This window comes from Lolium perenne, chromosome 4, assembly GCF_019359855.2.
Source record: "Lolium perenne isolate Kyuss_39 chromosome 4, Kyuss_2.0, whole genome shotgun sequence".
Classification (NCBI taxonomy): Eukaryota; Viridiplantae; Streptophyta; class Magnoliopsida; order Poales; family Poaceae; genus Lolium; species Lolium perenne.
In genome coordinates, this window is record NC_067247.2 from 234954185 (window position 1) to 234969295 (window position 15111).

The 15111-nt window shown below is 46.2% G+C and overlaps 2 protein-coding genes and 1 long non-coding RNA gene across 4 annotated transcripts; 2 read left to right on the forward strand and 1 right to left on the reverse strand.

Moving 5' to 3' along the window:
- The first annotated feature begins 1110 nt into the window (after window positions 1-1110).
- LOC127332565 (protein CONSERVED IN THE GREEN LINEAGE AND DIATOMS 27, chloroplastic) lies at window positions 1111-3392 on the forward strand. 2 transcript variants are annotated; one of them, XM_051358876.2, is made up of 7 exons: window positions 1113-1459; window positions 1632-1784; window positions 2145-2222; window positions 2482-2577; window positions 2718-2753; window positions 2841-3004; window positions 3080-3392. In XM_051358876.2, exons 1-7 carry the CDS (start codon window positions 1181-1183, stop codon window positions 3240-3242), a joined length of 969 nt encoding a protein of 322 aa, XP_051214836.1. In that variant the 5' UTR covers window positions 1113-1180; the 3' UTR covers window positions 3243-3392. The 2 variants fall into 2 exon arrangements, with proteins under 2 accessions (XP_051214837.1, XP_051214836.1); XM_051358877.2 differs by lacking the exon at window positions 1632-1784 and having other exon boundaries at window positions 1111-1459.
- A 1117-nt stretch (window positions 3393-4509) lies between these two features.
- LOC139830616 (uncharacterized) lies at window positions 4510-9503 on the forward strand. Its single transcript, XR_011743414.1, has 2 exons — window positions 4510-5168; window positions 5381-9503. It is a non-coding gene; the product is annotated as an uncharacterized lncRNA (long non-coding RNA).
- Window positions 9504-10022: 519 nt separating this feature from the next.
- LOC127330004 (F-box protein At5g07610-like) lies at window positions 10023-11342 on the reverse strand. Its single transcript, XM_051356376.2, has one exon. The coding sequence runs from the start codon at window positions 11322-11324 to the stop codon at window positions 10182-10184; it is 1143 nt and encodes a 380-aa protein (XP_051212336.1). The 5' UTR covers window positions 11325-11342; the 3' UTR covers window positions 10023-10181.
- Between the last annotated feature and the right edge of the window lie 3769 nt (window positions 11343-15111).

The window sequence follows — 15111 nt, forward strand, 5'->3', positions numbered from 1 at the left end:
TAATATTCCACTATCTTTAATGGTCCATGAGTATATAAACTGGTTGAATTGAAGTTATAAATCCCTTTTAGTACAAGCAATTTTACCAGTTTTTTCTAGCAGATTCGATTAAAGTCCCATAAGCAGTAGGGACCACGAGTGAACCTATTTCGTGATCGGGCTCCTCATTTCTTCTTCTTTGCGAGTAAATGCCTACTAGGTGAGATAGATCCAATTGACGGCGGCACATAAGAACACTTGAATTCTCCTAGTCCTTCTCACTTCTGGTTCATCAAGATAGGTTGGATAGTGGAACATCACCGTTTCTCCCATTCGCTGTCCAGAAAACTACTTTCAAGCCTACATGCGTGGGAGCGCACTTTCATTCTCTATGCTGAGTTGATGTAAAAAAGAACCAAATGTCATAGTTGTTCATGTCTAAAAATAGATATTCAAACCCATGGCTCTTCAATATTGAAATCCTTATTAATTCCAGAGATGAAACCTTAATGTATGAGAGGTGTCATGTTCGCAAAAAAATGTATGAGAAGCGTCTAATGCTAATGTAGAATAATTGTCCCATATTTGGTAATAGTACACAAAAGATTATGGTGGCATAAAGCTATAGTTTTGCCATGATTTGGGGTTTTCATGTGAAAATCATGTGTTGATGTTAGTACCACAATCTAGAGTAGCACGCAGCATGAAGCAGTTTCAGAGTTTGGGGCATTTTTCTTGGTTGCAACACATGGCAAGTAAAATCTCACTTGCAACACATGTTACCACGTACCATGATGCATTTCAAGGGTTTAAGAGTCATCAACTGAGAACTGATAATTAAGGTAATTTTCAATCCACCGAAAGATAACAAACCTAAAGATTAAATCTTGCATTTATCTTTGAATGAACTTGGCCGTGAGAGGACTTGCATATGAAAAGCCTCACAACTGCAGCCAGCTTGCCATGCGCCGGCTCGCGCCGAAACGAGCAGGCAGCGTGCCACTGCGCAGTCCACCACGTGTACGCATCGTCTCCAGAGGCCAGAGCTGGCCGTCGTGACCACCGCGCAGCCTCAACCACAAAAAACCGCCACTGAAAACCTGCGCCACGTAAAAGATGCACGGCTATACATGGCACCCTCTCCCTTCCGAGCTCACTGCGTACGGTAGGTTAGAAGATAATAGGCTCGAGAATTTCTTCCATGTTGCTCCGGCTGAAGATTGTTACCGTCCAGCCGGCGGCGCTGCTTCCTGGGCACGAGCATGGCGCCACCGGACCTCGGCGGCGGCTCGCCGGAGCTCTTCCGCGAGTCGGCGGCCTGTCGCCGTTGCCGTTGGCGAGGACGAGCAGGGTGAGGAGCCTCACGGTGGCGATGGCGCTGAAGGAGGAGGAGCCGGAGAGCAGCCGCAGCCGCTTTGCGGGCGGAGCTGCGAGCTGGGACCCCGGGATGGAGATCGGAGTCCCCTACGAGCAAAGGCCGGTATGATTTACTTACTGTATGTTAGAGCAATCTTGCACAGGATTAAACACTTGGGACACCATCAAGTCTTGTCTGTACACGAGTTAGCAGTATATGGTTTTTTTGCTTACCGATGGATTGATCAATGATGTACAGTAGTATTTTCTTTGGGTAATTTGGACGATTGGTTCAGGTTAACGAGTACTCAGCTCTCAAAGAAAGTAGCCTCTACTCGTGGGCAGAGCTGAGTCCAGGCTCCTTCTTCCTGCGCCTAGGCAGCCTGTGCTTGGTCACATTTACAGTTCTGGCGGCACCAATCTCAGCCGCAAGTTTCAGTCCAGCAAAGGTACGGGCGTACGGCAGTTCATCGTCGCCTCACATTTTCAGTTCAGTTCAAATAATTGACTGGTGTTTCGTCTCAGTATATGTTAAGCAACATAGTATCACCTGACTGGCGTGTCTTTGAATTCACTTTGCCTGCTGTTATGTCCGAAACGGACGGGCCTGCTGTTTGTTTTCCTAGTCTTTATTTTCACACTTTCTGTTGATCCTTTCCAATTCATGTGTTCTGTTTCAGTTCAGCCGTTCGGATCCCCTCCGAACTTGTAACTTCTCTTTCCTATAATCAATGAAAAGCAGCGCTGCTTGCCTTTTCGTCAAAAAAAAAAAATGTTTGCCTATAATTCACCATGATTATGTTATGCAGGATCCACTCAAGTTTGTGCTAGCTGCTGGGATAGGGACTCTGCTCCTGGTGTCTCTGGTGGTTCTCAGGATCTATTTGGTAAGTCAGACAAACGCCCTTGCATGAGACAATTGAAATGACTACGACTCTGGACACTCTTGGCAGATGTATCAGTCTCTGAACTATGCTACTCTTTGTTCCGAGTTATAAGATGTTGTAGATATTTCAGTGTCAACTATATGCAGACTGAGAAGATGTCTGAACAAACACACTCATCTAGATACATACCATTCAGAAAAAAAAAACCTATAATTCGAAACGCATGGTGCATATACTATAATAACACCTGATAATGCAGGGATGGAGTTACGTTGGAGACAGGCTGCTGTCGGCAGTTGTGCCGTATGAAGAAACCGGATGGTACGACGGCCAGATGTGGGTCAAGCCACCAGAGGTATGCATCCATGCTTGCATCGAATTTCACGGTCCAGTATACAAGTTGCCTAGGATTATCAGCTGGTCAAAACAAAACAAAAGCTGCCAGTTCATAGTTCAGACTAGCTTTAATGTCTGCTTTTTTCCTCCATGATGCAGGTGCTGGCTCGCGACAGGCTCTTGGGATCTTACAAGGTAGCTTAAAATTTTGTGTTCTACTTCTACCCACCGTTACTAACATGATCTTCAACGCTTTGCTGACAACGAAATTTGATTCTTTAGGTTAAGCCGGTGATCAACCTGCTGAAGCAGACACTGGTGGGCACTGGCGCGCTGCTCGTCGGGGCGGTGTCCCTCTTCGCCTTCGCCACCCCTGTCCAGGACTACGTCCACTCCTTAAACGCATCCCCAACTGCTGTGTCCTCCAAGTCCAAGCCAAGCATGAGGTGAGTCAAGTGTTGCATTTCCTCGCGCAAAAGTGGAATTGTTGCAAATGGAATTAACTGTGGGTACCTGTCCAGGAGAGAGGATCTGCTGAGGCTGCCTGCGGAGGTGAGGCAAGACGACGACCTCGCCGCGGCTGCTGCGGAGGCTGCCGATGGACGGCCAGTTTACTGCAGGGACCGCTACTACAGGGCGCTCGCAGGCGGGCAGTACTGCACCTCAGACGATCTGCTCAACTGATCATAGGGCTAATATACATATTCTGATATATGCAATTTGCTATATTGATATAATATGCAATAGATAAGCAAATGTAATCTTATCAGAATGAAATTTTGGGACGGTCCATGTTATTATGTACTAATAGATAGCTTGATCATAGCTGCGCCATTGCCAACTTACCGCCACTAAAGTCTACAAATTTAGACCTTCCTACTATTATGCTACTTCTCCATTGGTTTGGTCTTAAAATAAGGTACAAAATGTTTGGTAGCATTAACACAATCAATCTACCATGCCGCAAGTTCCATCCTTGTCACACAGCCGTCAACATGAGACCGCAAATTTAAATTTGGGTTTGTCATCAGAAAAAGACAATAAGTAAGCTTAACTATGAGCCTATGACCCTAAGGATGCTCATAGTGGGGAGTAACTTAGACTAGTAACATATGCCATGTTACTAGTGTAGGTTACTACCTTCATAGTGGGTAGTAACTTATATGTGGTGTCATGCTTTGTGTTATTTATTATGTTGTAGACTCATTTTGCCTTGGGGTGTGTGATGTTATGGTAACATAGCTAGTTACCACCTCACTCTCTTTCTTCATTTATTCACATGCCATGTCACCAAAATACCTTGAGATGTGTGATGTTACTAGCTATGTTACTCCCACTATGAGCAGTCTAAGACTACTCATATATAGTGGGAGTAACTTCACTAGTAACTACGTGTCCAACTCAGCAAATTTGCTTATGTGGCAGTGAGTTAATGAGGAGAGAGGAGGATGGAGTAACATAGCTAGTTACTGTAACATCACACTTCCCAAGATACAATGAGTCTATAAGCTAATTAATGAAAATATATGTGATACTACTTTGATGTTACTAACCACTATGAAGGTAATAACATAGAGTATGTTACTACTCTATGTTACTTCCCACTATGACTAGTCTAATAGTCACGTTCAGGACTTCAGGTGATTCATTCCTTGTTAGCTACCAATGTTTCCATGATATGCTATTTACGAGAATGTACCATCCATAGATCGTTACTAAGGGGACGAAAGTTCTTCGTCCAAAGCTTGCTATGTAGGTCTAATTATACCCTATATAAAAGTTGGTTAACTTCTCGCCATCTGATGCCATCAGCTACTGTAGATGGACACATTTATCTCTTCCTCCTTCAATAGTTACGTGACACCTTTTTCCTTTTTGTATAGAATGGTTGTTGTTGTAGAGTAATTGCTTTCCATTTTATTTTCTTTTATGTCAATAGGCAACGGGTTACCGGCTGTTTTGCCGGTCATTGGGCCACTGGGTCATTCGGTCAAAGCGGTGGCGTGGTAGAATAGAACAATGGAGCAGTTTTTGATTGGATCTGGGCATGAAGCCATGTCTCCCCGACACGTGCTATCTAGACCCTTCCTCATGATCTGCTTAGCCATCCACCTTTCCTATCTCTTCACGTTAGCAGTTAGACAGTCGGTCCTCTGCGCCCCTGGCCTCTCCACGAATGCCACCGACCAACGAAATCGTGGTCCAGCCCGTGGCAGGAGGGCTCCGCTGGCCGCGGGGTAGTGCGGGTTGGAGGCACGGGGGGCGGCGCCGCACATGGGGGCGGATCCCGAGTCGATGGTGTCGCATTGGCGGCAGGGTAATCAAACCCTTCCTCCGCTCGAGAAGCACCGCAACGGAAGTGGGGGCGTCGGGACGGGAGCCCCCGTCTTCACGTTCTGCATCCGGGAGCGGGCAGGAGTCGCAAGGTTTGGCGGCGATTTCGCGATTATATGTGGTTCTTGATGAATTGGGTAATATTGTTAATCCTATTCGCTGGCGTGGTGATGCCCGAGGGAAGGCGGTGGCTGGTTGGTTCGAGGATTCGAGCAGAGCGTGATCTTGATGACGCGTGCGCTCTAGCGGCTTGGAGCAACCGACGCTGGCGAGCAGGTCAGTCCTATCTATCTCCTCCTTATTTCCTCTTATCTTCGGCCAAATTCCGGCGTGCATGTCGAGTACTCTCTCCCGACCCGTGCCTCTCGACAGCACCCCATCATAGTTTGAATCGTTGTTTGACGAATTGATTCTTGGGCACCTAGCGGGCTGCTGTACTGTTCAATCCGTGTCTTATCCTTCTTCGTTAATGTTGATTGCTAATGCAGACACAAGATGAAACATTGGTTGCAGAGCAGCACAAAAAGGTGAGGGTATGTTCTTCAGCCTGCATGTGATGCCCTCAATAATTTAGCAAGCCGCCCTGGCCCGCCCCCTCACAGCAGCGAGCTGGACTGTTGTCGACGTGAGCCGGACAACTAGGATGCTGATGCAGCCTACTGTTGACGCTGGCTTGAGGATGAGGGTCACTAAAGAGTGGAGAGAGGAAACCGAGGTTGGCTGGCCGCCTCCGCAGACGGTCGATCTTGTATGTTCCCTTGCTGTACGCCATGCCCAGCTATCCTACGGTTTGATCTTGTGAGTTTTTATCCTTGGGGTCTTCTTACTACATTAAAATCTGAGGCAACCATTATTGGGTATAAGTTGCAGAAAACAGTCATGTACGCTGCTGCCTGCTGGTGCAGCTGCTGCCCTTCCTCGAGCAGCAAGCCAGCGGCAGGCTGCCTCTGTTGAGCCCCTACCTCATGTATTGCAGGTTAGATCTTGCACTCAAATAAATCATACGCCGGCTATGTACACTGAAGTTAATGTCATGCCGTGTTGTACACCACCGACTTATTTTTGACTTGGTATTATCTTTCTATCAAGCAAAAGTTTGTAAGATATAGTGGTTTAGACATAGATCCCTCCTCGACAATAGATGAAAGGGTAGCCCTCCACGATGACCAAGTTAGATAGTTTATATGCAGGTTCGTGTCATCAGAGAAGTGTCTATCTGATTAATAGTTTAAAACACATCACTCATGATAAATAAGACAATTGTAGTGCCATGAGTGATTCAATTCCTGGCCTAAACTAACCATCCAACTGTTTATTTAGCTATACTTCATGAAACAGAACCATTACATGGAATCCTTCTTTTAGCGGGTATAGTAGCATTTGAAGGGGCAATCTGTTGCTGTTTACCGGTCACGAAATGTTGTAAAAGTGGGCGCAATGAAGAAAAGCTCCAATTTAGAATTGATGCACCTCATTTGTGTCGTTTTCTCATCTAGCTTCTAATATGGGACCATCAGTAACAGTCGCCGCAGTTGATGAATCATTAACTCCAGTTGTGGATACTTTCAGTCTGCTCAATAGTGTGGACCAATATGATGTGTTGGCTTCTGATATGTATTTAGGATGAAACCAGTTTCACATTCATCGTCTACTGTGTTTCTCTGGCTTGGTTGGTCAATGTTTTTTCTGTTGCAATCATATCTACTTCACTGGCGATGTTTGCTATGTTTTTAGCTTTCTGAAACAAGTACCTTATTAACCTGTCAAACTATGTTTAGTACTCATGTACTGTGAGTAACCAGGGATGTTTTATTCATCAATTACTTCCTTTATTATTCAACAACACAACATATAGGTTTTCATGCATTAAGAAGGTTATCTTCATGATTTGTGTACACTTCGAAATTAAACAAGATTAATATGTTTGATCTGTCCATTAGATCTTCTCTGAGAGTTCAATCAATTCAGTTATGGATGCTGACTCAATCTTCAAAACCAAGGTAAATAAAGCACCTCCCTTAAGGTATTTTCTACTCTAATCTATAGATATTAGATATTAGTAATATGCATATGTATTTTGGGTGTCTGCAGATAGTCTGCATATTCTGTCTCTCAACATCGTTTTTGTCTGTGTATTGGTTCAGATGATGGTGAATTGTTTGTTGGATTAGCAAGACCTCCAATACTCATATGCAGAGATCTAGCTTAAGTAAAATCCAGACTAGGACGTATGTAAGTCATAACAATGTAGAATTAGGAGCAGTGAAATGCTACAGAGGTGGCTATCTCGAGTTTCAGATATTTATAAGATGTTCAAAACTCCCCTATAAATATAATTTGCAAAAGGAGAAGTTAGAGCATGTCTAACAGGCCCCGTATTTCGCTGCCCCATATAACTCTCTTATTTCGCCCCGTATCGAAAAACTGCTCCATTTCGAGCCATTCCGTCTAGCAGACCCCGTATTTCGCCCCGTATTTTCAAAAATAAAAACCCCGGGAAGTTCATCTTCATTGATCATACTACGGATCATACATACATTCCGATCATACTACGGATCATACTACATCTAACTACGGATCAACCTACGTCTACTCGTCAAGGATGACGTAGGGGATGAAGGCGATGGAGGCCGCCTCCTCCTGCGCCTCCCGCGCCTGCCGCGCCTCGAACTCCTGGACGGCGGAAGGCCGCCTCCTCCTCTGCCGCCTCCTCTTCCTCCTCGCCGCCTCCGCTTCCTCCGCCGCTGGTGCTGCCGATGGTCGCCCTCCATGACGCCATCGCCGCGCGGTCGCGCTGCCACTGCGCGCGCCACTTCTCGAAGGCTTCGCCGCTCATCGGCTTGAGCGGCGGGTCCTGCCGGTACCACCGCCCACCCGCGGCGTACTCCCGGAGCGGCTCCGGCACGTACAGCGCGCCGGCGTACTTGCAGGCCGCGCGACGGCTCCCGGCGGCGGAAAGCTTGCACTTGAGCCGCCAGGCTTCCTCCACGGTGTCCGGCGAGCGGGATCGCTTCGATCCGCTCGCCGGAGAGGCTCTACTGCGGCGGCGGGAGTCCATGCAGGATCTGGGGTGGAATGCGGCGCGGGGGAGCGACTAATTGCTCGCCGGAGCAGGAGGAGGAGGCGGCGGCGCACGGCGGAGCTAGGGTTGCGAGTGAGGGGTTAACCCCTCACTCGCACCTGCGCCCACTATATGTACGGGGCGACGGGGCCGATTTCCTGGGCCCCGTATTCCGCCGAAACGGGGCGGCCCGAATACGGGGCCTGCTAGACGGCCCAAACCGCGCCTGCCCCGTATGTCGCTGGAATTTTACGGGGTGGGCGGGTTATACGGGGCCTGTTAGACATGCTCTTAGTGAACAAATCAGTGAAGGATAATTTCCACTTGGGTATAAGGAGAAAGTTGTGATTTTTTTTGCATTACATATTGTGCCAAGACATTTTATAACATGCAGTAAAATAATAAAAAGTAGGAAGATGCACTTGATATCATGCCATACTCATCCATAGAAAGTAAAAATAAAAGAAGGGGCAAATTTTACCTCCAGCTGGCGTGTTAAGCTTGAGCACCTTGAAGCAAATGTCATACATGGCCTCAGTGTCAAGAATCATGCACTCATCTGCATTCTCAACCAACTGAATGACAAAGAGAGTGGCATTCTAAAGGTCAAGCACATTATGAGATACTTTTGGTGAGGAGAAAACAGAAAGCGTTAGCATCATGCGCGCATTCTAGGTACTACTCCCTGATCTTTGACATCAAAAGTGTCCCCATGTGAGTCCTAAATCCTCTGTTCTAATTATATTTTATTGAAAATAAATTATCTAATTTGTTCATCTACAGTCCTACAGTCTTATTTGAGGCATATGCCGTGTCAGCCACTAACCAGAGTTATAAAATGTTCATGTTTCATTTATACGCTATAACTTCATAGCGACCAAATTAAGCATGTACTTACTGGGAGATATTATTCATGTGCATTATATCTTATTTGCTCCATTAGCTTACCTACCTTCTTCATTGATTTGATCTCTATTGGATGATATATGAACGTTTTTTATTGATTTCTAGCAACTCAATATTTGTAAGTTCTCTATTCTTTCGATATATAAATATTGTGACCTTCTAAAGTACTCCACCTGTCCCATAACATAAGACATTATTACAACCAATTAGCTCATATATTTGCTGTATGAACGTCTTATATTATTGGATGGAGAAAGTAGTTTTCCAAAAACACATTCCTAAGTTTGGTTTGCCTCTTTGCTTTGAAATAAGCCTGCCGCCAGTTGCAGGTCTCCAACAACAAATATTAGAACCGTTGCAAGAAAATGGGAAACTCTGAAAGTAAGAAGGCATGCCAACCTGATGTTGACACAGCTTGGCAAGAAGATGACTCTGCTGAGAAGAAACAGATAAAGCTCAAATGGAGACATGCTTGACCTGCTTCTTTGAACTTCCATTTTATTAGCACATTTTTGATGTGGGAATCAGGAGAAGAATCTTGCAGATGTATTCAGCTTACTTTCTCTGAGTCATATTTGACTACTTGGGTGAATATTTTGTGGCTCAAATGGTCAGAGAGACATAATAACTGTTTATAACCTGTATTTGTTTTATCCTACTTGAGACAACCCCAAAAATTATGTAATGAGATCTACTATTCTCTACTTCACGTATGGATGCACTCCGAACAACAGAGTTTAACAGTACTGCTATAAGAATTTACACCACGGGCGCGGCGTGTCGCCGCGCCAAAGCTTTCTAGTACTTGCTAACTGACTATCTTAAGCACAAACCACAAGTAATTAGCACTTGGGAGGTCTACTTCCCAAGATTAATAACCTTAGAAATTATATCATTGGCAGATAATTTATCATTTACTAGTCCTTGTAAAAACATCTTATACTACCCAAGCTGCAAGTTTTAACTTTAAGCTCCAAGATAATCACTGATCATGCATTTTCCTACAATGATGATGATACTATTATACTATTTCTTAACTATTATGGAACTTCAACCCAACACACGGAGCATACATTGTCCAGAATCATTGTTACTTAAATAATCAAAGAGAACAGAAATTTGTCGAAATTTTGAGCAAGTACTCTCAGAAATGAACCAACTTTGCTCACAATGAGCCAACATTACTGGAAAAGCAAAATAAGCACTCGACCGGAAGAAAACAGAAACAATTTCATACAGACATGAAAAGTCTGCTGGTCTATAGGAAGAAGAGTTGACTCCTACTGAAGGATCCACTTGTTATAAAGTCAACAATCTGGATGTCAAATGTGCAAAGCTGGTAACTCCAAGTACGATGGCACATAAGGCAGATACGGAGGCTGAAATTTTTGTCCATAACCTGAGCCTAGTCCAAGAGATCGGATGAGTTTTGCGTGCTGACGGTTCATATCATAGGACATCAATGTTGTTTCCTCTTCCCGACCCACAGTGAAGAAGAACAAGTTTGAATCAGGATGAATTGCTACCCACTGAAAGATCTCTCGAATTTCCATATATCTTCCTCGAAAGATTTTTGCTGTTCGCACACTATGCTTCAAGATCCATTCTTGGCTGTCATAGTCCTCGAGAACATAAACTGATAGTCGATTTTCAAATTTATCAAAACTGGCAAAATGCAAGCAGCCCTGTGACTGCTGAATGAAACTACAATCCAAAACATCCGGGACAGGTATGTTCGCCATTACTTTCCCCTCAGTATCCACCACAACTACTTCATTATCGTCAATGGTGAGAAAATGAAGACGCCCGTTGAGAAAGACAGTCGCCGACTCATCACGAATGAATGAAATATCATCGTACCATCCATCCTCACTGTGAACCCATCGTCCTGTTTTAGACGAGTACACCTCAACGAAGGAGTCACCGTCACGGTCGTCGTCAAGGGCGAACTCAAACACATGGAAGTGGGACGACACGGCGGCGTCAAAGCCCAAACGCGCAGTGCACATCTTGCCGGCCTGGCTGGAGTGTGGCAATGCGCACCACTTCTTCGTGGCGGGATTGAACACGACGTAATGGAAACCATACTCTGCTGAGTCGCCGTGCCAGCGGCAGAGGAGAAGGCCGTTGCAGCAGTCCAAGAGTGAGATGGTTTCGTACTTCGGCAGGAAGTTGAAAGTGGGGAGGATCAAAGGGAAGCCAATCTCGGAGTCGGAGACATTGGTAAAGTGGAGAGCAAACAAGGGTGAGCGCTCGGGATTGATGCTGCTGTACAAAAAGCCGGCCAGGGTCTGGGGGAGCTTGCTGCGGTTGTTGTGGTCGGAAATTAGGTTTTCCCAGGTCTTGGAGACGCACTTGCAGCGGTTGAGCGACTTGACGGGGAGGCGCGAGAGGATCTCAAGGATGAGGTCGTCGGTGAGCCTTTCAAACGGGCGTCTCAGTTTCTTGGACCTCCGCTTCGCCATCTCGTTGAGAGGAGAAGATTCGAATCTGCAAAATTCAAATCGTTCAGAGGTAAGAGATCGACGAACAAGAAGTAAGTTTGTTTTTTGCGGGTAAGGAAGGTTGAGTTGATGATACTGCCTCTGCTTTGCGTACCAGACTTAGAGGAGGCGATCAGGAAGCAGTGGCAATAATCCCCCGACGTGCAAGAGCTTGCCCAGCACGGCGGCGGCGGCGGCGACCGGCAGGACCCGGCGGGAGGAATGAAGAGAGCGGTGTCCGGACCCTACGGGATTGGAAACTTGGGGCTTGGCAGGGTTTTAGCAAAATGGGCCTGTAACCCCTTCCGTAAATGGGCCTACCTAGGCCAAGCCGGGTTTCGAACCCGTCTTTGCAAAGCCCGTCCTTAAAATGCCAAGGCCCCGTTCAAAAAAGGATTGCTGCATCTTTAGTTGCGAAAACTCTAGAAAAAGGCCGACCTTCGCGAAGGGAAGATAACTCGCTCCGCGCGTGACAAGTGGCACGCTGTGGTGTCAGAAAATTCTTGGGAAGTGGTCTCCCTGCTCGACACGTGTCGCAAGGAGAAGCAAAGTGGGGATGAGGGAGGAGAGATAAGGCAGAGGGGCTACGTTTTTCCCTTTATTTTCTAGTTTCGTTTTTTCAAAATGAAATATCTCGAGAATCGTAAGTCCAAATTACGAACCGTTTCCACTTTTGAGATCCTCGCGTCGAGATCTTCAAAACTAGATCCCATGTTGATAGGTTTTGAGATACTTTTTTTCCGTACTTCCAACACCAATAAGGCTGTAATCGTGTTGTGTACCTAACTGTACTTGTGTTTCAACTGATAAGTACTTATGTTTTTAGTGTATTTGGTGCATTTTTTTCCCTTTACTCGATAACTATACTTACTTGTGTATGCGAACCTGTACTTACTCGTGTGCGCGACTGTACCTGCTCGTGTGCGTGACTGTACCTGCTCGTGTGCGTGACTGTACTTCTATACCAGTACTTACTCGTGTGCGCGACTGTACCTGCTCGGGTGCGTGACTGTACCTACTCATATGCGTGACTGTACTTCTGTACATGTACTTGCCTATGTGCGCGACTGTACCTGCTCGTGTGCGCGGTTGTACCTGCTCATGTGCGTGAATGTACTTGTACTCGCCCGTGTGTTCAACTGTACTCGTGCTCCATATGTAAGTGTATTCGTGTTTTGTACGGAACTGTACTCAACGTGTTTACCGAGTTGTACTCGTCTTTTTGAATTTGTACTTGTAACTGTACTCGTGTCCAATATTTACTCGCTGTATGTGCGTGAGATAGATTTAGCACTCCGATCGATTTGGCTAGCTAGGAAATCATTCTCGTAGAACGCGCATGCATGGTTGGTCACTTGGTCTGGACGTGGACGGTACTTGCTTGGGCTCGGTTCAGTACTCGTACTCGTGTGAATCGCGCGCGTGGTTGCTGGTTCGGTACTCGCGCGTCGTTCGTACCCGCGTGACCGCGCGCTCCAGCGTTGGACACGTGTCGACTTCTCGTAGGATGTACGGGAGGATTTTTCCCTTTAAGAAGGTCGGTCTCTATCTAGTGGTACCCGTCTCTTTAGTTGTTTCTCAGATTGTAAAATGTTTCTCAAAACAAATTCCTTTTCTATCTATTCATTGATAAAAATCGTTCACATACAATGCTAAAAGAATGTCTCGTGAAAAATGAACGAACTTTCAATACGCGACATTGTAGGGGGGCAAATTGACCTTATTTTTATGACCCGCTTGATTCATCCCTTAGAAAAAACTAGTTGTTTGACAAGTACGAAGGGTACCCATCTTAGATTGTATGTTATGTAACTTTACTAGCATAATACCCGTGCGTTAAAATGAATTAACAAATCATAAATAATTCTCATGAAATACGTTGCTACACGTTGATTTGTCCCATTAAACACATAAAAGATTGCATTGCCAAATTAAAGAACTCCAAGCCTCACAGATTTTGGGAAGTGGCTACGTTAAAATGATGAAACTGCGATGACTTTGTTCCTTCTGGAGTCCTACTGCTCTGCAATTCAGTTGAACTGAAGATTTGCATTCTTTAGAAGCATGAACCCCTAAATATGAAGAAACAACTTCTCGCAATTGTTCTTCTTTATTAAGGTTTTCGCTTCGCTATATTAATATAGTAACCCCATGATACAACACACATGCTGCTACCTCCACCTCCTTCCCGGTAGCCAAACGGATGTAGCAGCATGAACACACCAGACCTGAACTGGCTAGACTGGCCCCAAACTGCTCGCAAAGCTCCCGCCGCCATGCTGCAATAGGCCAGCTGCGCACCGCCACCACCCAACAACCGCCGTATCTCCTCCGCATCCAGGGGTCATCGTCATCGCGCAACGGGGCCATATCCCACCCAAGCTCATATGGGGCCCTGATTTGGGTCGAACGGTTGCTGCTAGCCAACTGCTACGCCCCGCCTCCCACCCGGCTTGCGGGTTCCACGCCGCCTCCCACCCAGCTTGCGGGTTCCATGCCGCCAAGCCGAACAGATGCTGGTAGAGCTACACCGCTGCCATTGAGGAGCCTCGCGCCCCCTCCGTGTCGTGGAAAAGGCACCCAAGCCACAGCCGACACCCCGCGGACAATGCTCGGTGGCCCACACCATCGGCGGTGGCCGGAGAGAAGTGGAGGAGGACGTTGGGGGAGAAGAGGGGTAGGGTTCTGCCCCTTGTCGTGCACGGGAGACCAATGAACGGGTCGGTGCGAAGAGTTTTTTTCTACCTCATACCATCACTGGCAACTGTTCAGGGCCGGCCCTGACCCTTGGCAGGCTTGGGCGGTCGCCAAGGGCCCAGGCCTGGGGGGCCCAAGATGGAGGCTTTTTTCTATGCTATATGGGCTTGAAAAAAAATTGGTCAGCAGGCCCACTCTAGAAACCAAATACGTAGAAGTTACTCCGTAGTCCGTTCGGCTCCTCCTCGCACGTATCGAATCGCCCGATCAGATCAGCCCCTGGCCTCGCGAGCCGAAGAGTCGCCTCGTTCGCGTGCGTATCATATCGCCTCGCGCCCTCGCCTCGCCAGTCCTCGCCGGCCGATCCAGGCAGGGGCTGCGCCGGCCGATCTCTTCCGGTCTTCCCTCCCTGCATTCGGCTCGCCCGGCCACCGTGCCCGTCCGGCCTTTTTTTAAGTCCTCAACTGATTCCCGGCTAATTCTTTCTTCTAATCTCGAACTATTTCTAGGGTTTTAATTTGATGTAAATTCATTCATCACTATAGGTGTTACAATGCCACCAAAACAATTGTCTGGTGCTGCGAAAAAAAGGAAGAGAAAGCAAGATGAAAAGATTAGGGAATCGCAAAGAGGCGATTTGAATAAGTATTTTCCAGTTAAAAGTAATGTTGATGTCAACAACAATAATCTGAGGCCAATATCTGATCCGGGACAAGCTGATGAGGATAATACAGATGGAGATATTGAGGTCCATGAACAGTCCTTAAATAATAGTAAGTAACTAACTAGCCAGTCCTCAAATAAACTAGCATCACGTTTTTCAAATGTAAATAAGTAAGTAACTATTTTTTTTTGAATGTAATTGCAGATGATGATGATAATGTTAATGCGGACAATATGGAGGAAGAAAATTTGCAGCCTTCATCTAATCCTAATGGTGATGATCAAGATGATTCTCTTTTATCTATGTATGATCCAAGAACATGGGATAATCTTGACAACTCCAAACGGGATATATTGATTGAAAAGGGGCCTATCAGAGAACCGAATCTACAATTCCGTAAGGATGCCG

Coding starts and splice junctions, on each gene's coding strand:
- LOC127332565 (XM_051358876.2), top strand. CDS start 1,181: ATGTTGCTCCGGCTGAAGATTGTTACCGTCCAGCCGGCGGCGCTGCTT. Junction 1,460..1,631: donor TCCCCTACGAGCAAAGGCCG/GTATGATTTACT, acceptor CGATTGGTTCAG/GTTAACGAGTACTCAGCTCT. Junction 1,785..2,144: donor CAAGTTTCAGTCCAGCAAAG/GTACGGGCGTAC, acceptor TATGTTATGCAG/GATCCACTCAAGTTTGTGCT.
- LOC127330004 (XM_051356376.2), bottom strand. CDS start 11,324: ATGGCGAAGCGGAGGTCCAAGAAACTGAGACGCCCGTTTGAAAGGCTC.